We start from the raw sequence: 26,156 nt of genomic DNA on the forward strand, positions 1-26,156 counted from the left end.
GTGTGTGTGTACCTGTTTGTATGTATAAGTGAGCACGAGTATGTGACTTAATAATAGCAGTAGGGGGCGCCAGAAACAGTGAGAGGGGTAGTGCTGTGTCTCTAATGAGAGAGAGTGAGAGAGAGAGAGAGAGGGGGGGGGGGGGGGAATTGCACCACTCAGTTCACACGTGTGTGATTTTTTAATAATAAGTGTGCACAAAGTACTCATACAGTAGTAAAAAATTAATAATTCCCAAATTTTTGCATAGTTGTATTGCGAAAATAATTTATGGTTGTGACAATATCCCAATGCACACCACCAGGACTTCGCGGCACACCAGTGTGCCTCAACTCACCATGTGAGAACCGCTGCCCTATATGCTGTCACCCTGTCAACTTTCCTACCGTCTTTCTCAAAGAAGACAGAGAACTTTCCTTTAAATAATAAAACAAACCACGAGGGTCAGCGTGCATTAACAATCAGACGCTGACGGCACGGCAAAGCATGGGAGAAGAAGGGTATCTCATCTCATTTTTTTGAAAAGATTTCTGACATCCCTTCAAAGGCCGCTACAGGCAGGAGGACGGGCACTCTGAAGGATGTCAACTTGTTGCTGTGGCATATTTGAGCGAGGGGACATGCTGGGGGGAGTCGGGGTGGAGAGAAGTAGGGCTGACAACTGCCCTTTTCAAGACCGCATGCAAGCGCCGTCCGCCGCGCACAGCTGTTGCATGATTGATGTCCACTCCCGAAACTGTCAACAACAACTCCAAAGTCTGCGCTCCCCTACGCTACTGGAGACGTGCCTATGGGCCTCCAGCTCACCCCCACACATAGGCCTATATGTCCCTTTCTCTCGCAGATTTGCATGAGAATGATGTGAGCAAGTATTCCACAAACAAGAGATCTTAAGTCTCCTTCCTTGTTTTCCCATGTCTTTTATTCAGCACAGATTTGGCTTATCGCTCCCCGTATCCCCATGTGACATCTTCATCGTAATTACGTCTCAAATTTCGGCCTCACACACATGCATGCGCACACACATGCATGTGCACACGCACACGCACACACACACACACACACACACACACACACACACACACACACACACACACACACGTAATCCTCGTGAGCCAGAGATCTGTCGCACTGTTTGGCCAAGGCCTAAGATATGGTAGCTTTCTGACCCCCCCTCATTTCAAAAATCTGTCAATCAAACTATTTGTTCAGCCGGTGCAAATTCATTTTCAATTACAGCTCAGCCGCTGTAGATCAGGCTTGGAAGAGTGCACTACTGTTTGGTCTCACTGACTCGGGGGACTCTGGGAATGATTGAGGAGATGCATATTTGGGAAAGCCACGGAACAATTCCATGAATAAGGGTGAACAGGAAGGTGAATCATGAGGCAAGAACAGATATTTACATATAATGGCACAAGGTCCTTAACCACTGGTGTCCCTATTTTAGGCATTTTTTTCACATTTTCACAGATGCGTTGTGAGCTTGTATAGATGGGCTATTTTTGCAATTTGTTGCACAACAAAGTATACTGGGCAGGGGTTCTCAACATCTTTGGCTGGGGACCCCCCTGGAAATGCTTTGGCCGTGTCTCGCCCACGGGTTGAGAACCCCTGATATAGGGCATAAGTGGTTAATGAACATGAATTGAGCCGTGCATTCTGCCACTACAAGGGGACAGTTGCACTCGCTTCCCAAGGTGATTCTCAACAGAGGACAGAGCCAGAGGACACAGGGAAACAACTTGTCCTGTGGTCATTGTCGCAAAAGAAATCACTCTATACTATTTAGCCTGCATTATTATCTTGGTCTGTGTCACATGGCAAGGTAACTGGGTTAAGTAGTTATTGCGGAAAAAGTAGGAGATAATGTCCCTAAAGGGATGCTTTGTTATTTTGAAATTTACTTAGGCAGTTTGTTGTTCCTCAATAGACACGGTGGTAAAACATTTCTAAATGCAGTTTTCCCTGAAATAGCTCCCCAACATGCCTTGCATTCCTAATAGAAACCATGGGGCACGGCTAGCAGACTGACTGCAAGTCTAGTGCAACTGCAAGGTGCACCGCTGATTTAAATTATGCTCCAGTAATGCCAACACAACATTTTAGCCCCAAATGTGGCAGGGTACAATTGAAAGTGCAGCGATTAAATCAGGCTAATGCATTTAATAGATCATAATGTGTTCGTTCGTGAGAGCACAGGAAATGTTGAGGTTAAATCAACGTTACTGTGTCTGGAGGAGCCTTCTATCTCACATACTGTTGTTTTTAATAAATATTCCCCATGATTTGGAAGACTTGGGCTCATTCATCATGAATTTCTTCGGCTTCGGCTTATGTCCGATTCACACCAACAGGTTTTCCAGTTTTCCTCTAAGCATTTTTGTTCCGCCAAATCGGTGTGTACGAAACGTCTGAAACATCTACATCACCTTTATGTGTACGTCTAGTCCACGCCTAGTTCACGACCACGGTGAGCTTCTGGTTGGCTACCGCTTCGTTTCGCCTCAAAGCTGAACTTTTTGCTGACCTCGCCTCCTGACATTCGAACACCGCCGTGGCCATAAAGCATGAAACCACCCCGCTTTCTCAGGATGTTGGTGTGAATTCAGCATTATACAACAGGTCGTTTTGAGGAAGCAATCTGATTGGTTGAAAAAGCTTTCTAGCCGTGCTTAAACCAGCGCAAAGGAACACCTAATTAAAACAAAGTTCTCCCAGAGCGCAGACTCTGTGGCTAGCCTAGCTAGTTTCTTGGGACATTTGTGCTCGTAGTGGTTACATCTGTCATAAAAAAAAGATTACCTTAGTTTTAACTGTTGTATAATTGCAATATTACACTCAAGGCAAGGGTGTTCTTTATCGTCATTAATGCACTTCTGCAATGTCTTTGGGAATGCAGGCGAGTTCCTGCAGCATCGCAGGAATGCGGGCGAGTTCCTGCAGCATCGCAGGCGTGCATTAATGATGATAAAGAACACCCTCGGGTGTAATATCACTTAATTAACCACTTAAACCCCTATACTCAATTGACCAGGGTCCCCCATGGGAGTCTGTTCTTCTTGGCCCCTCCTTTTCCCCCGTCAACACTAAATCTCTTTCCTGAAAATAGGCGATCTACAAGCTCACAATGTGTCCAAAAGAGACTAGTTGTGAGGTTGGAGATGTTTTCTTATTTTTGCTAAATGTTTGTCTATTGTGACATGCCCAGAACAGGGACTAGTATTAAATACAACGCTTTACAGGCATCCATTGCCAACAAAGATATCATTGTCGTATAACCTTTACACTGTTAAATCGTGCAGAGGCCTGTGGCAGCTTTGCAGCACAGACCGTATCCCAGGTGACTTTTATTTTCACCTCGCCATATACAAAAGTTTCACTCTTTTGAGTAAATATGTATGGCAGTCCCTTCCATATGCTATAAATTACCATGCTTGCTTGGCATCTCCACATTTGCTCTCTTTCTTCCTTTTTTTGCACACGCAAAAACACATGCGTGTGCACGTGTACAAATACGAACGCACACACCCAATTGATCTCGTATTCACTCACAGAGCTTCACCGCTGTGAGTTAGCCTACTTTGTCTGCTGTGTGGGAAGGGAGGCTTGGCTCCCACGACGTGGGCCGGGCCTGTTGACAATACAGAACTCACTGTGCAAATCCTCTGTGCCAATTTAAATCTGAGGGTGTAAGAATGGACCCGACTCTCAGAGTTACGTTAAAACTGAGGATTGTGCATGAGCAATTTAGAAGAGCATTTGAGGTGAATTTAACGTAATGTGATTCGATCCTGCTATCAGATTAACATGATCTGAGTTACTATTTTATCCGGTCTCTCTTTGCTTTTAAGATTTGTTTAATTGAACTGCCCTGAGTTTCTTGGCCTGCCCATGAGGTGGGTGACCCGTGTGATACATTATCAGGCAATTACTGCCAAAGAGAAACAGCACAGAAATTGTGTTTACAGCTCTTGCAGTCTTGTTTGGCCGGGGCCAAAGGCTCCATTCCCCGTGCAACTCAAAGGAGAATGTGTTGTACGAACACTTCAAAGGGCTAGTTTCTGCACCATTCCCTGGTTAAAAGTTGTCCAGCAGCCATGCACAGAGACAAACACAAAGAAGTTTAAACAAAGCCTGTTTACACAGGCCGTCGATGGCTGTCACCACAGCCGCCATTCCAGCCGGGACAAATGCCACAGTGACACAGGGGTGCCCGCCTCGGTCGGCCACTGCCGGCCATAATTGCGTCGTCTTCGGCGGGAAATGGCAAATAGCTCCACTCGTCATTAGCGACAAAGAACAGACGTGCAAGGCCTGTGCACATAATTATGAAGACACACTGGGGGGAAGTTACAACTAATCCAAGGATTTATTTTTAGACTCTTCCACTCCAGATTGAAAGCATGTGGGTGTGGGCAGCAGTGCTGTGGGGGCATGTTCCTGTCTTAAACGTTTACCTCACAATAGCAGCATTACTTACTCGTGCAGGCCACAGATGGCGGGTCAGAGGGCGCTCGATAGTATCCATCCTCGCAGTCACAGCGCCAGGAGCCCTCGCGGTCATTGAAACTGTGCGCTGGACACCGGGAGCACTGAAGGTCCTGGGACGAAGACTTGTAGAAGCCACGGCCACACGCTAGAAAGAGATTTAGAAGAGAAAAGAGACACATAAATAATGACTTGAACAGGAGCATTTGGCTCACGCTTGTAATTCCCATTACAAATTAGGGCATGATGGGACATATGACTACTATCGTATGCTTGCGTTCACATCTCAAGCGCAGCTGCTATATCTGGTGCAACCGGGCCCCTAGGGGCTCATCAGCTGGCTCATCTGACAGAGTTCAAAGCGGATCAAAATTATTATAATGAAACTTTTTCCCCTGGGAAAATAAACAACTGCTCACATTAGTAAAGCAGTCTAGCTGGTTGCTTACAACAGCTTCAAAGTTTAAAGGAACCGTTGGACAGGGGGTGAGCCAAGTAGAGACCTTGGACGAATCACTGTTCTTGAAGAAATGGAAGTGAATTATACTCTATACAGTAGGCCTTTTAACTTCACCCTAATAGGTGACCTTTCATGACCACTACCCGAGAATGGAGATCCAAGGACTGACCTACAATTCCACAGGCACCGTGGGCTGATCAGATTTGAAAAATAAGACAAAATATAATCCCAATAATATGAACAAACACCCCTCCTCCTCTACAGTGCTTGGCCCATTCCAATCAACAGGATTACGAGAGACAGGTGACCAACAAACAATTTATATTCAGTGTCAATAAATAAGCATATTTAAAACCGTTTACATTTAAGTAATGTGTTACATTACTTAAAGGTATATTCAGTGATTTCACTTAATTCAAATATGAATAATTTTTTTGTTTTGTTGTGATAATCCTCTCTACTATAGAGTGTGCTGACGATATAAGGAGTTCCTCCCTGTCCCCAGTTAACCCCTGGGGGTCAAAAAACCTTAGGTTTCGTTTTTGGCTCTATCCTGATTGAATGAAAGGCTTAGGTCCCAGCCAAAAACGAAACCTACGGTTTTTTGAGTGAAATCACTGAATATACCTTTAAAAATGCCATTTGTACAAATATATGAAACAACAAATGCAATTAGTTATATGACTCAGCTAATGGTGTGTGTTCAAGGTCCTTGATTGTGTGTATAGGGCACGGGCTTGACAGTCAACAACCAATTCGGAAACAGCCAATTAAAATGTTGGGCCCATGTGTGACACCATCATACAATGAACATAGACGATCCACAGGCTCACTGCCACAACACAACGCTCCATTACATGTTGTGAGCTTGTTCATCTTCCTTTTTCGCTGCGCAACACCGGCATACGGGTATAAACCAAGCATATAAGTCTAGGCTTTTTTTGAAAATGTCTATTACCTATTACGACATGCCCAAAACAGGGACACCAGGTTTACTGTGGTTCAGTGATCAATTAGGCCGGACGTCGAAATAAAAAGAACGTTCGCTCTGAAAGAATATATATTCAAAGATTTGTGTCACATTTTCACGATTTTTCAAAAATAGCAGACCTACAAGCTCGTAGCACGCCACTCGGTGGCGCGCTATGAGCTTGTAGATCTGCTATTTTTCAATAGCTAAAGTATAACATAATGCTTAGTTAAAACACCAAAAGGGGTTCCCGTCCAGAATGGATTAAATGAGTACAATCCGATAAAGACGGAAACAATCTTTATGTCCAAGCAACATCAGCATAACAAACAAAGGTTCTTAGGAACAGCTTTATGAACCACATGCCATGCCTTTGCCATGGTCCAAAATCACGTTTTAAGTATTAGAGCATAGGGAAATGTCTATTTGGGGTCTGGCATCACTCTCTCTCTCTCTCTTTTTCTTCTTTGGCCCTCAACACTTGAAGTCAGCTAATCTACAGTGACCCGTTGTTTGTGGAAATCTGAGCTAAGCCTGGTGGAAAGAATTGCTCTCTAGGCCACGCCATTTTGTTATACAATCTGCAAGGAATCTATATGGCTATGTCTGTGAATAGCTCTGCATGCAAACTATCAAATTATCCCAAAAAATGCATTTTTCATGAGCCTCTGTGGGAAATAGGCAATGATTGTCATCCTGTACACTGTTTCAAATCTGTTACAGTACATGAGTCTCTCCCCTTTCTTTCCTATAGGGATTCAAAATAGGACCGCACCTCTGTGATGGGTCTAGATTATTTTCTTTTTTATGGCTTAGAAGAAGCTAGGTTTCCTCATTTTAACACCTTCACAGCAGCATGAAGGGGTGGCTGGGGTATCCCCATTTCATCTACATGAAAGCCTTGTCATTCTCCATTTACCCGCTTCGCGACGGCCTCGTGAAACTGGACCTTTGATTTCAGCCGGGGAGGAAAACGGCATGATTTTATCTTCATATAGGCCTATTACTTTACCTGCGAGGGATGGTAATTGAAAACAGGCCTTCAAGAGGTGTGCGCTGACCCCACCGAAATGTGCGTACGGCACACCATACAATCCTGAGTGTTCATCTAACTCCAAGTGTATTAGAATTGGACCCGTGATGGTCCATTTTTACACTGCAGGGGTTCTTTCTTTCTTTTTGTACAGTGCAAGTCTGCAAGCTCTTGCTCAGCATAGTTTTCGCTGTTCTGTGCAATCCTTATCCGTGATAGAGTTCAACGAGCACTGCAGTAAACCCATCATATCTTGTGGCGATCTCTAGATATTGTTAGGCAAATATTCCCGTGCCGACTGCCTGTGTTGATAATGACACTGGGAAAGACCCTCCCCAGCAGGTTAAAAATTGGCCAGCCGCTGTTTAAGAGGCCGCTCTCTCCCGCCATGCGAGTCCTGTTTAAACATTCCGATAAGGCAGCCAGTGTCTTGTTTGCCTTTGGGTTTCGAAGAGACTCGTCTGCTCTGCCGGGTGGCCGGTGTGTGGAAGGGGAATTCATGCCCAGCTGAGACCGGCAGGGCGGATCTCCCACCGCGACTGTCACTCACACGGACCAGAGAACCCATTGGCCTAGATTAAGACAGTGGTGGGACCCGCGAGGGGACGCGCTGGCTGGGTTTCTCAGAATAAATTGCCGTATGATTTAAACTGTTTCATTCACCATTACATTACTATTAAAATGTATTTTTCTTCTTCATTGTTTTGACAGATCAATAGGAACTTAAAGTATACAGAACTACAGATGGACTGATCATTAAAATAAACATGCTCTGAAAATGCACTTGAAATTGCCAAAATAAAAGAATCAGGTGGGCCCGGAACCAGAGAAGGTTGAGAACCACCATGTTTGTTTACTGTTGGAACATTAGCATAGAAGTATGATGCGAGATGGCAGTGAACATAAAAACACACATTTGTGTCATCAGTAACCGTACACGTGTGATATAATTGAATATTGCGTCCTTGTGCTCTATACTGTGGCCACTCATGAAAATAATACTAAATTCCTAGATTCTATATGTGATATTCTGCCCAGAGATTTCACTCTGTGAGCAATGTATCTGCATCGCCTACAAGTGAGAGACAGTTACACTAAATCATATCCAACAACACAATTCTTCACAGATAAGCAGCCTCTGGGATAACATTTTATCAGATGTTGCTCTCTGACCTTATATGAATCTTTTTTCGGACAAGCACAGGCGCCCTTAGAACAGGGCGGGCGGGCATCGTTAAAGTCAACACAAAGAGAACTTAAAGAGTTTTGCATGCAATACGTGGGTTTATTTTCCACGTTTTTCAGTGACAGCCCTGTGTTTATCAACGTGTCTGACTGGGTTTGGCATCCGGAAATGTTTACAGAAGCAGCAAGCCGGCAAATTAGGCTTTCGAAAATCAAACGGCTGCATGACATGCAGAGCAAAGTATTCATGCAGCCGCTGTCCTTTCTCCCCACCGCTGATGGTGAGAGTGAGTGACATGCACAAACACTGCCATCCCAGGCCCAGCATTCCTGCCCCAGCAGCACACGCACGCACACATGCACACACACACACACACGGCAATTCCTCAAACAATATAACGGGGACTAGCCAACTAATAGTTGAAGATGGTGTGATAGTGAGTGACAGGTTCTTACTCTTGATTTCCCTACAGCAGCAGAACATCCCCTGTGAGTTAAAATACCTGTGAGCCAATTAAACATGGTCTGTTCTTTGTGTCATGGCTATGTAATTGCTAGCCTGGCATCCTTTCTCACACGGTAGCCTACTTAGCTGACAAAATGACTGACACACTAAGTGACATATGTTGACGCGCAAACACAGAAAGCAGTGTTTGAAACCCCTTGATAATCCATCACTTGCCCTGACGTGACACAGAGGCCCTTGCAGGCCAACTTTGTAATTACATTTGTAGGGATAAACTGCACAACTGGCTGCCTGCTTTTGTTGCTCCTGTCCTACACTGGCGTATGGATAAAGGTGGACTAATGGCCTTGTGTTCTTGGCATGGGCACGGCTTAAAAAAAAGCTAAGCAGCAGACATGACTGCCACCTCATTTACGACACTGAGAAATTAGTCAGCCCTTAGAGGAGCCCGGGTTGAGGTTAAGCAGAGGAGGCTTACATTCCAGCCGGCTCCTCAGCAAGGCTACCAGAACCAGCGTCTGTAATTTCCCCCTTTCCAGCGGTCAAGCACTTTTATTCAGAGGAAACTAGCTCAGTCAGCAATTTTTATGCACAGAAAAGAACAGACAGACAGAGCAAAGCAGAGGCCCCCAAAAAGAACCAGAATAGAAGTCAGTCAAACCATGCCCAGCGACTTAAAAAAATGTCTCAATCACTGCACACACTGGGCTGAGGAGAGGGGATGAAACAAAGAAGGCGTTATCTAACACAGACAGTCAGACACACATACACACATGAATGAAAAGAGGGGGGAAAGGGATTTCTATATTCTTTTTCCCTAAGATATTGGTTTATTTCCCTTTTCCCTCTAAGCTGAGCTTCTTAACGTTCTTGAACTGTGTCCAGCTGCTCTCGCTGCTTGGCGACTGCACGACACTCAGGATGAAGGACAGAGAGAGAGGGAGAAAAAAGGGGACTCACGGTGACCTCTTATGACAGCTTGACATATCCCTTCCTGTGGCCAAAGTACATGATAATTATTTCGCCAGTCTGGGTGTGACGCCATGGCACTTCAGCCTTTTTCCCCCTCTGTTAATCTTATACCCATACTGCTGCTGACAGATCGCCTTTCAAAAACGCGCCCTAGAGTAGGTATTGCCATTACAGCCGAAGCGGAGGGGGGGGGGGGGGAAACGTGTTTTCAATGTATTTATATAAACACACAGTAAAATCCTCTGGGTCAAATCTTTACACTCTCCCGAGTGAAATTAACCACATACACCATAGCATTCTGGGCATGTTATGATGGTGAATAACCTTCAGCGAAACTAGGCGAACATTTACGAAAAATGGTCTACAAGTTCACAAGGCGCCGTGTTGTGAGCTTGTAGACTGACTATTTCAATGATGAGATTTGACCCAGGTCAATGAAGTATAAGGCTTAAGTGGTTAACACTGTTTGTCTGTAAATGGATTGAAAACACATTTCAAAATATCTATTAAATAGAGGATAGTGGGATAGTTGAAATATTGAGCATCACATGTCTCACAGTGCTGTGGTTAGGGTTGAAAGCAACCATTGGGGGGGCATTGACACAGTGTGGGAGTGCCGGAAAGAACTCTGCATCTGTCAGGCCCGCGAGAGCCAGAGTGAAGTGTTGAACTAGCGTGTCAGGCCTTTCTGTCTCCGTGGCCCTACCATGATGATGAGCCTTGTCAGGACTGGCAGTCTGCCCCCTCCTACCCCTCCCCCCCTTAGCCACTCTATTGAGCCACCCTCCCTCCCTCCTGTGCGGGACCTGATTATGTGTTAAATCCGCCCGTGTGTCGGGATGGATGTGGAAAGAATGCGCGTCAGGGCCGAACGAGCGAGCCGAGCAGGAGCCAGGGGGCTGCGGAGACCCGGAGAGGGGGCAGCCTGGAGATAGCACCCCATTAGAGTGATAAAAGAGGCTGAGGGAGAGAGGAGAGGAGAGGAGAGAGAGAGAGAAGCGGGAGCCGACAGGACCATCACGTGGGCGCCCCCGCTGCTGATGAATGCCAGGTGGAACGGGTCAAGCGAGATAAAGGAAAAGGTTTATTTTCTTTTTTCTTTTTAAACGCCATTGCTTTTCCTTAAACAGTTGCCACCGCCTCTGCCACGCCGATAGGGAAATTTCTTTGTATAAATATCGACTATAAAAACAGGCCGCAGTTAGGGTGGGAAACCTGTCATCTGTGGTTTGTTGTATGAGACATTTTTTCCCTCCCTGTGTATTTTCCTCTACCCATGTATTTGTCTTTTTGTACCTGTGTGCTTGACGCAATACTGATGTGATGCTGTTGCTTCAACTGGGAGAAATGGATCTTCACGATGTGATGTGTCGTGAGCCTGTAGATTGGCTATTTTTGCACATTTCTCAAAGAATAAAACAATAATCATTGCCATAAAATATTTTGAAATCACAAATCTAGTCTCATATTGAGATATCTATAAATATCGATATATATAGCCCAGCCCTATCAAATCTGTTTTGCAGGTATGCCATTCCATTCCATGTAAAGAAGAACTGTCTGAACACTGTACCACAGGACAGCTGCAGGGATAGATGCATGAAGGGGCTGCCTGCCACTGCAAACCAATTCCCACTCAAACATGTTTAATCAGTCCTCTTGTGCTACATTTCAGCGTTAATGCCGCTGTAAACATTCTCCATCAGCAATTTCCCAAAATGCCCTGTGACTAGCTAGATGTTCAGACAACCGTGAAATGCTATTTAGGGGGGGGGGGGGGGGACGACTCCTGTTTTGGGTTTCTAATGTTGTCTTTGGTTTTACATTTGGGGCATACAATTATGACCACGACCACGTGTCTGGAGACTAAAGTTAATAGGTCCCATGAAGCTAATTTCGAATGCATTAACATTGGCCTAAAGGGTACATGTGTTGCTCTCATTAGATGTGACTTATGTTCCTGCCTCGGTAAATAGCTGGCCAGTGTGTAGACATCTATCAAGCTCTGTTTGCTGACATTTTATGCCTGCTGCCTGCAGCACCATCTCTTTCATGGACTAAAGTCTGTGGGATTTTTATACAGCAACGAGGAAAATACCTGTTGTGAGTAAACCTCAGACCGATGCGAAGAACACTAGATAAAATAATAGTGGAATATATGATTAGTACTTCAAAAGTGTAGGCTAATCTTATCTTGCGAGTGTGGTGTCCACTTTGCATGCTAATCAAAGCACTACTTGTTTGGCAGTTTAAGCTCATGCTTAATGGATAGTACAACTTTGCATCAATTCTGTATGCAAAGTGCCCTGTGGCTCTCTATCACAGAGATGCTACGGACACCACTGCTGCAAAACAACACGGTAAGGTTATGACATTTCTAAATTTGCTGCAAACTGTGTTCGCTTTCACTCGTTCAAATAATTGACCCTATTGTGATGTTCTGCCCGCGTCTTCTTACACCAGCAGCAACACAGGAAGCAGCAGGTGTTTTCTTTTCTTTGTTGCCGTCCAGCCATATCCCACGGCACATTTCTAAATCTCCTTTTTCTCTCAAATAAAGAGAGACAGAAGCCGAACAGCTGGGGTTTTTTGCCCCCAGACATGTTAATCTCCCACCTAAGAGAGACGAGGCGCCTACCCCAGCACCTTGGAAACAGTGTCGGAACACACACGAGAAGAGGAAAGCACTGACGCCCTGCTGGAAAGCTCTTCGTGGGACAGAGATAAAGTTTCAATGTCAAACCCCCTCCAAACTAGCTCATTTCAAACACCTACATCCCCCGCAGGCATCAGAAAGTCAACGAGTCGCAAAACACAACTGCAAAAAGGAAGAGAGATGAGATATGGGTGGGGTAGAAAAAAAAGTTGATTAAACGAGCCTTAGAAACAACCAGCTTAAAATTGATTCAAGAATACGATATCATATTGTGCCGAAATTCTCTCCCTCCTCCACCCCACGCATAGTTGGAATGGCTCTGTATGCTACACTCCACACATACAGACAACGGAGCCATTCATTGGCGGTACCTGTGCTTAGCAGGAGATAAGTAGCTTTCCACCAGAAACAAAGAGAAGATTAGAATTCCCTTACACAGTGTTGGAGGGCACACAGCTCTGCCCTCTAAGCAAGGAAAACCCCAAGTTTGTGCCTGGTTGGATGTACTAGGCAAAATGATCAAAGCTACCTCACTGCTTAACTTATACTAAAAATATGACTGCTAATGCTGTGGTTAGCTAGAGCTGCAAGCATTCAAGCCCTAAATGTAATCCTAAAGCAGGTCACTTTTAGGTCGTTATCAGACAGTTAACACATCATCAGTTCCAAGTCACCAATGAGACATGAATACCCAGGGGTTTGAAGTATGAGGTAAGAAGAAAATGGTCACTGCGTGAATATGGTGAACTGCTTGACAGTGTCGTTTCTGTTTGCTTCAGCTGGATTTGTGAGACTTTTCAGTTTTTGGTCCTCATGATCAAAAATCTCCAAGCCCAAAGAGAAAAGTGATTAAAAAAACCCGATATAGAACTAATCTCAATGCATCTTGCGAAATTCATGGTGGGAATCAGAGGGAGAAAATAATGCAGCTTCTCAAAAAAAAAGGCGAAAGACAACAGCTTTGGCTGCGTTCGAGTCGCTATCGACAGCAATAAAGACGAACCTGAACACGTGTTTCCTCTCTAGGCCATCTGGCTGATTTACTGCAGGGATTTGGAGGTGGAAATTGAAGGGCATTTTTAAGATTAAATCCATTACATTAGAGAATTTACAGCCTGCTCGCTCGTGCAGCTCAGCAGGAAGTGAATCCTGTGTCAAGTCCAGGCTGTGTTGTCAGGGTTTACTACTTGCCGCAGTCTGAAAACTCACTTATTCAGCCTCCACTTTACCCCTTAGTAGCACTCCTCTCTCCTCCTGGGTCCCTTTGCCTGTTTTTGAGCCGTGTTAACCACTCCAAGTCCAACAAGTGACTTTTTGTGTGTAATCTGTGTATCTTAATTCCCATTCAAGTAAATTGCAAACTAAATTACTATGATGTCATGTACTTGACAGTGATCCACTCAAGAAAGGCACCGCTCACTTCACACTGGGGGTGTGATTTATTATTATAGATACTACTATGTAGATGGATCTACTATACTGGATATTGGTTTCTTTTTCAGAAGTTTTACCTACATTGTAAATTGCCTTTAGTTATCCTAAGTGACCCTAAGTGACATGAAAATGCCCCTGCCTAATCGCCTTTCATTTGACTTGCATGGCTGGCAAATGAGAGAGAGGATGGGGGAGACCTTTTAGGCCAGCCAGGCATTGGCAGCTCCCTATAATGGAGGGACTGGTCCATTCTACAAGCAAGTCAGAGCTCTGCTAAAATACTTCTAAGGGAAGGCGTAAATAGTCTCCTTGCAGGGGATAAAAGCTAAGGGTCCAAAGGTCTGACCAATACTGCACACCAGCCCCCCCACCCCAGTCACAGCGAATCAGCGCTGGAAATGTCCCTGTCAGCAAGTAAGCATTATCTCTGAATTGTGCCAATGCCTAGAAAATACCCTCCTGACCCAGCCCCATAACCCCCCTCCCCCCTCCCTGCTCCATTCACCCACTGGTCCCACTGCTGTGATAGAAAGGAATGGAACAATGTTAAATCAGCAGAGTCCTTTGCTGGGGCCTGGCCCCCGTGGCCTACCTCCCTCTGACTAACACACACTGGGGGCTGTTTGGCCCCCGATGCCTGTCGGTTGCTGCCCACACATCTGGGCTGCTACTCCAGCCGCACAGTGATCTCATCTCATCCAACACGGCCCAATCCTCCCTGTCAGCAGCTCTACTGCAAGGAATGCTAAAGGTGCATTCATTCTTAGTACTCTGTACGTCGGAGAACGCAACCATAAGTCACACAGCGCTAGCGGCCCAACAGTGCCAGGTCACAGAGTGCTACTGCAGCTGTCCGTACTGAAACGGACATACACAGGGACAGACACACACACATAGCTGGTAGTTGGAGTGGCTAGGCACCGCTCAAAAACTTGTGTTTCTTCTGCTTCTCATTATCAGACACCCAAGAACGGTTCCTTCTTCTGAGAACGCAGAAGTGCATGAACATTTTGGAATTGTAATCCGGCCAGCCGTAATAAACAGCAGACTATTCTGTTTTTTAATTCCGGATCCAATGTCCTCCTTTTAAACACACACCACCACTTCCGAATGAGGAATAAATACATCCAGAAATAAAATGCTTCCCTGGATGAAAGCGCTAACTCGCCTCAGCTGCTGGCAAGGCAGGCTTTTCTGTGGGATCCAACTGCCATCAACATGTCAAATGAAATACGAATGTGAGCATTGTCCGAACTTTTCACCAGAAGGGTTTGTTTCCATAGCTGTTGGGCTTGTTAAATATTTGCCTCAAAGTTATACTCACAAAGAGGATTGCACTGGCTGGTGCAGATGTTTTGTGTGTGTGTGTGTGTGTGTGTGTGTGTGTGTGTGTGTGTGTGTGTGTGTGTGCGCGCGTGCGTGAAACAGTGAATTAAAATACTTTTTAATGAAGAAGACTTCATTAAAAAGTATTTTTATTCACCGTTTCTGTATCAAATTGAATTTGAACAGCCTAATCTTGCAGATACCTATTAGGAAATCTAGTAGTTCTATTTGTTTGATGTTATTATAACAACATCTATTAACGAAGTATAAAAAGTAAAATTAAATTAATAAAGGTCTATGAAACGGCAGTGGAGACACAATGGAATCCGAGCTGTCATTCTAAATTAGAGGCCCCTCTGCATTACATTGCATGAATAGGCAAAACACAAGTAAACAATCCATATTCTCACACAAACAAAGGCATATGGTAAGATATACTTTGCCCTCCCCCAACGCTCCCAGAAAAAGAAGACCTTTGTGACTTGGTGTCATGCAGAATTATTTCAAAGGTGACAGCAGGGTGTATCGTCGGGCTATGTGCAAGGTCAGTGAATATTAACTTCATTTACACATGGCTGCAGCCGTCCGCTGCCCTACAATGGAGCCATGCCTCTTGTGCTTAGTAACGTGAGCACCCAGCCTGACAGGACACTGTCAAAGACGGAAGATGGATGATCACAGCGGTTGACCCCTGATCGCCAGAGGAGTCACCTCTCCGGCCCACTCCCCGTCACCCTCCCCACTCTCTCCCCGCATGACAAAAGAACTCCTGCTCGTAGTTCAACGTTCCAATCATCTCCACTTGCACTAACAGGTTCAGACATCTTCGATCCCCCTGGTCGCCATAACCCCTTTCTTTTCTTTTCTCTTTTTTTTGTGTGCAACTGAAGTCCTTTGCTCCCTTTAGCTATCCAAACCGTGGCACAGATGCCTTTTATTTTGTAAAAGCCTGTGCCGCCTCCTTGCCGGCCGGTTGAGAGGGGATGCGATCAGACAGGCAACCTCCATGTCAGGAAGACAATGGCGTTCAACGCGGTGTCCTCGTGGCATGTCAGGGTGAAAGTGATATTACGACTCGGGCCAGGGTCTCGGCACCTTGAGAAGCAGCAGGCGGGCATTGTTGTCAGTGGAGCATCCCCTCTGGGAGGGTGCAGACCGATGCCTCTGTACTTCAAGCTTCCCTCAAGAAGAAAATCAATAACTTATTACATAACCACTGTCATTCCCCCCCTCTCACCTCCACTAACACCCAGAACAGGGACAGGTGGGACACGCTTAGTCTTCACAGAATGAAAGCTTCCAAGTTTCTAAACCAGAGAGGTTTGTGTGAAAGCCAAGAAGTGCAACAGTAGCTATACATTTGTTTATGCTATTTTTCAAAATTCGATTTATTTTAGTTTTAAGTAAAGTTACGCCAGTCCCTTGCATTAATCTACATACAATTTGTATGCCATTGGGTGGATGCTTTAATCTGCCGCACCTTGCAGTATCAGAATCTTCTTTTTGGTTTCTCTACCGATCTTCAAAACTCTCACCTAAAGTTTAGCTATATGCTAATGGGGTGGATGCTTCAATCTGCTGCACCTTGCTCTACCAGTAGTGAATTCATGCTGTTTACCTTACAGCCGTCCCAGAAGCAATCAATTTTAGGGACTGGAGGAAACCGTCAACCATATTCAGAAGCAACATCCTGGAGTGTAGAATGACACATCTGTTTCTGTGACTGCTACCTGCCAGGCTAAACAACAAGGAGGAAAAGCCCTGGGCTGCAGAAGAATGCCACTATTCACAGCAACCAGAACACTGGCAGTGACAAACCTGGCTAAAATCCGTCACCAGATTATTTCAATCTTGACTGATTGGAGATCCATTTCGAAACTCCTGCGGACGTTTGAGCGTGCCCACCATTTGCATAATTAAGACAACCATTTGGTGCATTAAACTCACGCGTTATCAATCAGGGGCTGCGTCAAGATGCACGACAACCCCCCTGACACCCGGCTTCCTGTTGTCATTTAAAATGCTAAGTGATGTCTTTTTAAAGCCAGGACCCTGGAGCTGGCTGGAAGTGGGCCGGGGCTTTGCTTTGGGCTCCCCGTTGGCTTCCACACACCTTGGTTGTTGTGGTCAGACCCCAACTGCTCAAGCCCGTCCCTCTGGGGCTAGGCCATCAATCAGCCTTCCGACTAACTTCTGTCTACCTCCCTGACAGTTGAGATGGATGGTGCCGCCGTCTGCAGGATGCTGTATCCTCTCATTAATTCTCTTGTTAGCTTGCGCCGATAGCAGTAGGGCAAGGTGAGGGTTTTTTTTTCTGCTTACCCCCACATAGGGCCTCGATCCCCTCACATTTGTAAGATAAAAAAGGGAAAGTTGATTAGGGTCAACAGTTAATCATTTCCCAGGCACTTTACTTAGTACCTCAATGATGTGATGTGTCAGAATTGGACAACATACATTCCCGGGATTGAGCGAGACAAAGGTGGCAATGTCTCTCCACAAGGGCCCTCTCTTTCGAAACGACTCAGTGGCTCCATTGCAGTGAGGAGCCACCGCTAAACAAGACCAGCGAATGAATGGGTGCTATTTTAGCACCGCGCAGGTCTTCGCAAAATGAGCCCCCGCGCAGGCTGCGGGACACTTCAACAGGCCTTTTTCAACACCCATTACACTGAGGCCACTGAACAGGGTGGAGGGAAGAGAGAGAGAGAGGGGGGAGAGAGAGAGAGAGAGAGAGAGAGAGAGAGAGGGAGAGATAGAAGAGTGACATTTTACTGCCACAGTCCACCTCACAAAGAGTTAAAGAGAGACAGGGACGGGGAGGGGGTTAGAGTGAAAGACAAGTGGTCCCTCTTCGGTGACGGTGATGAATGAGTGGATCACAACACGTTTTGGAGGAGGCCTCCGCAGCTACAGAGGGGGCTCCTCAAATGACATGACTGACACCTCGCCTCATTCTGCTCCACCTGCACCCCCCACCCACCCCAACAACCGCCTGATATTTCCCTGACAACCATTTTGTATTTCGTAACATACAGCAGATATTGACAATAGCACATGCTTCTTTTGTTCATATGTTTTTTAGATAAGGGGGAAACATAAAAGGGCCGTACCAGGCCGTCGTCTGTACAGTGGCCTATATCCATGTTTATAACCTATTCACAACTTTGGCCATATATTGTACCATTTTCCTGTCCATGAGTTTTAGATTTAGCATTTATTTAAAATTTCTCCAGTCATTTAAACATTACTGAATAATTGAGTCAATGTTGTTAATAAGTCATGGACATTTTAATTTTGTTTGTAAATCAACTTCTCTATCCAGGCACTATTTTCGGCTACTTTCTAAAACTAAATAAATTAGTAAATAATAACTTTGACAAATTATAATCAGTAGCATGTTGGATTACCTATCTCAAGCAAGTTTAAAGTTTATGCAAGTTGATTTTCATACCATGCCAAAATTAACAAAATCCAATCCAACAGTGGTATGCTGGAAATCAGTCGTAGACAATAGTAATGTCAAGTATACCCGACCACCAGTATGGTCCTTAACTCAAAAAGATGACAAGGCCAAATCAGGGTCCAAAGAAGAATAGGATAGTTACCTTAGGCTTGAACTCAGTCACTCAGTGTGATAGAAACACAGCTTTTTTTATTTGTTCAAAGTCCTGAATGGGCAATTTAATGTCACTAGATCTGTTAATAGAGGAACTGCTGATGCTGCAGTGTGATTCTTCTCTATTTTATTTAGATTAACTACCCCTTAATACAAAGTCCATTCATGCCTCAGTGGAAATAAAACTCATAAAGGTGCACTGTCAACACCGGAATTTAATCCAAGTACACAGGTTACGTGCGTGTGTGCGTGTGTGCGTGCGTGGCTGCGTGCGTGCGTGTGTGCGTTTTTGACACTAAGGACACCTTTTCAGGCACTATGATGAAAAGCACATTATACAGCCACCTCATCTCAACAAACCTAAACATTAACGGAGAGTAGAATGGCTTACTTTCAGGGAAGGGAGATTCAACATTGAAAACTATGAACACAATAGATAATAGGAAAAGTAGGAGGCACCTAAATTAACTTTGAATGAACACAATAGATAATATTGATATTATTGCTAAAATACAGCTAAATAACTGTGAAGCCATTTCTAATGCTACATTGCTATCTTATTGCTGTATAAATAAGCTGCCCCTATCTTCCATCTATGCACTCCCAAATAACAATAAAAGTGCTCCCTATTGAATCAGCCATAGCCTCTTACCACATTAGACACATAGCATAACTTGAGACAGGCTAAATTGGATTGCCCAATATATTTTGTGGAGCACCTCCCCCTCGCCGGGTCGCCAATGCTTGTCGGTGTGGCATTAAAGTTTGAATTTGTTCTTAGACACATTCCGTTCAATTACTACTGGTTGTTAGCCCCCATAAGCTTCTTAGGTGGTGGTTGCCCATTTTGCAAAAAAAGAAAAAAAGTATTTAGGCAGGGCACAAGATGAAGCACTTGGGGTCTGCTGCGACCTAAATTGTCCCCTCGTAATCCAAAGTGATTTTGATCTCTCAAGTCAGGTGGGCCCTGAAAATAATCCCTTGAGAAATTACGCCGACAGAAAACATTTCAATGGCTAATTGCTGTCGCACATAGCCCAATGCAGTTCATGTTCACTACGGCCTACACAGAAACACGTATAGCCACCGCGGCTGTAATTGCCCTTCCTGTTAGGCTCCTTCATAAATATCCTGAGGCCTAAATGCCACAGTATGGCGGCTATTTGTTTTCCCTCTCTGTCAGGGTCATTTGGCCGGAGCTGAGAGATACTGAAAGATTGGCTGGACTTCCTCCAGACCTGTGTATTCTGCAAGTGATTGTCTTGGCTCACTGCCAGTAAGAGAGGGAGAAGTGTTCAGGCCGGGGAGCACAGAGCTAAACTGAAGACTAAGTTATTATTTAATCCCAGTGTCAACAGAGGCACAGCTATAAATTAAGAGCCTGGTAATCAAACAATTAGCATAGATCCCCAATTATTACACGCACAGGATTTCTGGTTTGAATACCTTATCCATCTTTGCTGCTTATTGAATCAGTTAGTATAATCCTATTTACCAACAAAACTATTCAGCCAGGCCTAAATCGCCAGTTACCTGCTTTGCATAATCAAATCACAAATGCACCAGGTAATGTTATGTTCAGTTTGTCTTGCCTTTTCCAGTGTAAAGAAAATATGTCTATGTAACTTACTTGACTGACAGGAAACATTTCTACACGGAAATGCAAATATAGTAAATTGAATAACTAATAGATGAAATTACACAATTTAAAACAGGGAATTCTGGGAGGCATGAAGGCAAATTAATACTGCAACCACTCACGTTCACACGCGTCGCCCTTTTGGTGGAATCCTGCTTTGCATATACATTTCCCAATCGGCACCAGCCATTCCCCCTCGGCACTGCAGTGCATCTTCGGGGCGTTATCGGCCTCCTCTTCAGCATCGCTCACACACACACCCTCTACCTCGACCAGCGACGAGAACTCTGATCCAGTCACGGTGTCCGGGAACGTGGCCAGGTTCTCGATGATAGACCAACATTTCTTGTAATAAACCTTGACAGAGACCAGGGCAATGCAGGCGCCTACATCCTGGAACGCCAGGTAAAACCCTCTCCTGGAGAGAGGGCCAATGATGCGCACCTCCGTGTTCAGCTTCATCTTCCTCTCCCCAAGATCTCCCTGGGTGAAACTCTCGTCTGCCGCGATCGTGTCGATTTTTACATAGTGGCTCTCTCGTAAATTCCTGCCGACCTCTGAGTCGGTCTCCTGGTAGTACAAGTTGAATGTCTCCTTACAGGTGCCTACTACTCCGGGCAGGCTGTTACAATCCCTCAAAGTGAACTTGAGTTCCACAAAAATCCTCTGGGCATCGCCCTTCTCTATCCAGTTAGTCCGAAGCCAGTTATTCTGATTGGGCTCCATGACCTGGCAAACCTGGTATGTGCGAATGGGGGTATAGTTTTCGTCCAACCCGCTGATCTCTTCCCACTAGAGAAAACAAAGCAAGAATTGTGGTTAAGCGTCTCCAAGTTGACTTGGGAAAACCATCAGTGAACTGAAATCAAACATAAAAATGTGAATTGGAATGAAGTCTTCAGAACTAAATAGAAATAAAGATATCTATTGATTATCAATGGAGGTTAAACTAGAGGTAATTACAGTATAATGGAGGTTACAAAGTGAAGGTGTTTTACTATGACATTGAGAATAATCAATGAGATATGCAATCAATTTGCATATCAATTTGAGTCATTGGTGAGAATTGGCGTGCAGCAAACAATATGAACAATATGCTGTATATGAATACAGCATATTACAATATAAACAAAGAATGACACGTAAAATATACAATATTATGCGACAAATAGATATAACCATAAAATGCTGTTTACACAATGATTAACCAGCTTGTATTATACCGTCATCAATTTTTAACTTTGTGTGTTATCAAACAAAAAGTTGACTAACTATTCAAGTTCGCTTGGAAGTAATCCGGCCTTATAGTGCACCCAAACGATGCCAAACCTCCTTTTGTAGTGTTATTTGCACAGCCTTTCACATACTTTGTGTCATTCTATCAAATTTTCTGAATTAATTCAGCCATACTGGTCAAGCTAACACAAGCACTAAAGAGTAGATAATCTATTTGTGTATATTTATATGTAGGTACACAAAGTATTATCATATGTCATATCATGCATCAAGGCAGGGCAAATATATAGTACAATTCTTAGTTCATGCATTTATTTATTTGGTATACACAAATACATTTGTACATTCTCAGAGTCACACAAGGAAAAATAGAGCAATGAATGTTCCATTTGGTTCCATTTCACACATTATCAGAGTTAGATTCAGATAGCCTACTAACTTAATCCCTTTGTGCAGTTTATTCACCCACGGCACAGGGACATGCACACAACTCACCCCATTGGGAGGGTAAGAGATCCACTCCAATTCTGTCTGTTGTGCCTTGGAATCCAAAAGAATCACTAGTGACAGGAAATGAAGAGGCAAAGGTGGTTAAATCTCATGCAGAATTGTCAAATGGGTATTACGGCGTGTCTGCCAGGCCACACAAACTATAGCACACATACCCGTGACCCAATTTCCCATAGCTCAGCCACAGCAGAACAATCATGCAAAAAAAGGCTAATGTGCTTTAACAGCTACGTTTCTGGTGGCAGAAGGGTACCTTCATGGGCATAAACAGATATAAAGCATGACGGCTACACAACACAGGCCATTGGCACATACTCTAGTCTACAATACAAGGGATTTAACAGCCATTCTGTATCTAGCCTATGGATTGAGCGAATTCATCATGGCCTACGCGTTCTCTTATGCATTAAATACTATATCACTGGCTGCTTATGAGACGGCCTTTCTTGTGTAGCCTATGCCTATCTATGTCATCTCGGTCAATTTAGCCTAATGACAACTAATTTCAAAGTATTTTTAGGTTCAAGTTTGCCATAAAGGTCAAATAGTGCACCTGTTTAAAATCCTCTCTGTAGTCTATTAATACATACTTTGATCTTAATTAGGCTAAAGAAAACAGTTTTGAATGTTCTGCATGGTAATTATTGATGTGAGTTATTATTAACTTGCGATCATTTTGGTCAAAGTGCGTTTGGTGAAACTGTAGCCTACTAAAACCTCTTTTGTGTAGTGTTTGTGGAAGAGTGCGCTTCTGTTCAGTCCAAAACGTGAACCGCAACGATGCTGTCTCGGACAGCGCGTCCAACACAATAAACACCGTATAGTGGAGGCTGGTGGTCTCTGTAGAATTTAACATATAGCCTATCTATAACGGAGGTATTTCCACTTTATAGCGATTAAAGCTGGCGACCGTCTAAGACCATATTCACATTTGGCCATAGTTTATGTTGGCTGTTATTTGAAATCATTGTGGAGGTTTACAATGGTGGGGGGAATCCTATTTTATTATCGTAGGCTCCCTGTCGATTACAGTGTTCTTTTTAATTACACGTGTCGATTTAATTTCTATTTACATAACGGGGTTATTCGTATCCTGAAAGCATTTGCCGATTTCTGATATATTTTATAGCCTGATAATTCAGGCAACTTGGTTGGTCACACCATGTTGTCAGTCATTATAGTTGTCAGTCTATTATAGCTACAGTAGGCTACAATGCGCACGGAAATCTTACAGACAATTCGAAGTTGTTGTTGTTTATCTTATCTTTTGTAGAAATATACAGCTACAGACGTACAAAGAAAGACTACGGCTCAGATTTATTTATCCATCGAAACAGTGGCTGGCGAGCGAGCGAGCGATTGATCCATTGATATTTAGGCTAAAACTCAGCTGGACATGTTAAACATATCTCGACAGACCGGTTGGAAAGACAGCAGGGGTTATTTTGTGCTGAAATAAAAACACAACTCTTATCCACGCGGCTGATCATCATTAGCCCATAATAGCATGTCATTGCCGTGCGTAAAACACTGAAAGCTCAAAGCTGCGCACGGGAACCGAGAAGACGGCATGCAATGTGCCTGCATGACAGCTCCGTACGCAGAACGTAAGGCTGATTCTTGTCATAACTCATAACCATACATCTTTTAAGTGTAGATTAATAATAAATCAAATTGGTATTATTTAACCGCGCTCGCAACAATGTACCAAAGTCCTCGCATCGTAGCCTATTTTAGACACTACGCAGGCGGACAGCCTCAGTTTTTTGGGGGGGGGATGACAGAGAAGCAAACTTTATAACTTACCTTCTTTGACATTCTGTGCTTTTCCAGTGTCTATATAATAGCAAAAATGAAGGCAAAGCGTAATCCACAAACACGGGGTCGACGTGGAAACCATGGTGCTGCACTTGAAATTATTTTCGCTAGACCGTACTCTCTTTTGCACCGTTGCGTGTGCTTCCCATTGACGACACTAGACCAGCTCTATGTAGAAAATATCACCGCTCTGCTCTCAAATAGCGTCGGCGGCTGGTGGGCGGAGCGTGGGGCACAAGTGATGTCACTCAATCCGACTGACAGGAGCTCTATCCACTCATGTCCCGTGGAAACAAGCATGGGACACGCCGAGCGCCAATGAATGGGCATCGGGGCCCCAATGGCTGTGTGACACTGTAAGTAATAAAGCTACAACGTTTTTAAAACATGGATTGCACTTTCTGATGCGAGATAATTTAAATGTTCTCTATCCTAAGTGACCCTCTCTCTCGCACCACGCACACACACACACACACACACACACACACACACACACGCACACAATGTGTGTATTAGTGGTGCATGGATTTTTTATTTATTTAAAAGCTATGAGTGGATGTAGCCACCCTCAGTAGGCCTACAAAGCAAATAAAAGTTTATCCTACAGTAGCCTATATGCCCTATAGACTAGTGCCTTAATTGTAACTGCCTTTGAAGTTTTATGGTAGCCTACTGGATGGGAAAATATTTTAGTGGCTTGCTACTTTTCAGAAGGTGACCTTAAGTAGGGGAAAGTCCCTCTGCGAACCAGGCTTATGGGAAGACAGAACTTTGTTCATGATTCCATTGCTTGAGAGACTTTTACAGTATAAACTGATCTATTGGGGAGTAGGGTGGCCTTTAGACATATAGCATGCTATGCACCTCGATATAAAGATAAACAGAAAAACACAATTAAAGTCTAAACGTATACTTTCTAGTTGCTCAGATGACTTCACATACAAATTAAAGCAGAAAGCAGAACTCATTAGTCCACATATACAGTACAGCATTTTTTGCAGGTCACTAATTCATCTCCATTACGTTCCAAATAACCAAACAGCTGTAATTATAGCCACAAATGTTGATTAATAATCTGTGTGTACATAAAAAATGGACCGAGGCAGACGAGGGCTCACTTCAAGGTTTATTTAACACCGTTTTTAATTATTTGATTTGCCTTGTTTATTATATTATAAATTAAGGTTTTATCCTTTTTATCCTTGCTACATGATCATTTCTAAGTAGGCCTGCTGGTGAATTCATTTGTCTTAATGTGTATACCTTAATCATACAACAACAGTAATAAGTGTGCCATTGTAATGGCATCAATACATAGTAGTACTAAAGTATAGGCTATGAGGCTATGAGAAACACGACTGCAGATTCAGGCTGTTTGCTTTAACTGTAAGACGCTGATAGCCTGATACAGTAGCCTGGTATGCAAGTATTTATTTACTTGCTCTCAATTGTTGGCTTGTTCCTCTTGTGACAGGCACAAGCAGTACGGTTTTCTCACCCACAATCCATGTCATGCTCTAGTCTTAGGGATGAGATCAGATGAACAAAAGCACAGGCTTGAGAGTTTATTTAATTGTATTTGTGTTGTCTAATTAGCTACATGAGACCCAGTATGCATCAAATCGTTTGAAATATTTCAGTAAATTAGAGCTGTCTGTTTAATTTTGCCCCCCTCTATCATCACGACCAATCTAAACATGTCCACACAGTTGCCATGGCATTCTCTAATTAAAGCCTTCATTTTGCCTTCCCGCTGTGTTCATATGGGAGTGACACTCTCAGTTTAGAGGCACTGTATTGTGTTCAGCATGCTACTGACAGCGAGAAAACCTGTGACGTCCAGGCTCATCTTCTGCAAATGGGTTTGTTAACATAGAAATGATCATTTGCAGCCTGTCAAAAATGCTAAACCTCGGAGTAGCCTACATGTGTCTTTTGTGAAGACATGCACTCGCTGAGTAGAGAAGAGATAAAGTTAGCACGATTTCAGTGGCCCCTGGCTGATGAAGCTGCTGTCAAAAATATTGTAAATACTGTTTAACCACTTTTCACCCCGTGTCCCCTTACTTAATTATTTTTTAACATTTTCAAAATGTTCCAAAAATAGCCAAGCTAGCTATTCATTGTATGAAAAAGCATAATAGGGCTTGCGTGGTTAATAAAGTAAGTACAGTGTTATGTCGTCAATGGAGCCCACAAGTTCTGTCTTCATAAACACATGTGAGCCAGTTCTGTGCAAGTGTAGCCTTTTGGAACTAATTTAGGTTGAATCTGCGGCCTGTCATAGTGGGCAGCTATGATGAGGGAGTGGCTGGAGGCAAGATGCAGCTGTCGCACTGTG

At 44.0% G+C, this 26,156-nt stretch overlaps 1 protein-coding gene across 5 annotated transcripts in view; it reads right to left on the minus strand.

Annotated features, from left to right (window-relative positions):
- Positions 1–23,965, minus strand: part of epha7 (eph receptor A7) — an 89,612-nt gene extending 65,647 nt beyond the window's left edge. For 4 of the 5 annotated variants that reach the window (XM_083790706.1, XM_083790704.1, XM_083790705.1 and 1 more), the window contains exons 1-4: positions 23,804–23,965; positions 21,983–22,047; positions 20,374–21,043; positions 4,484–4,639 (exon numbers count right to left, since the gene is read on the minus strand). In XM_083790706.1, the coding sequence (XP_083646832.1) occupies positions 4,484–4,639; positions 20,374–21,043; positions 21,983–22,047; positions 23,804–23,897 (985 nt within the window). In that variant the 5' untranslated portion in view covers positions 23,898–23,965. Of the gene's footprint in view, positions 1–4,460; positions 4,640–20,373; positions 21,044–21,982; positions 22,048–23,803 lie in introns of all 5 variants that reach the window. The other variant, XM_083790707.1, reaches the window with a different exon arrangement.
- Between the last annotated feature and the right edge of the window lie 2,191 nt (positions 23,966–26,156).

Source organism: Protomyctophum parallelum, assembly GCF_964188405.1.
Source record: "Protomyctophum parallelum genome assembly, chromosome: 19".
Lineage (NCBI taxonomy): Eukaryota > Metazoa > Chordata > Actinopteri > Myctophiformes > Myctophidae > Protomyctophum > Protomyctophum parallelum.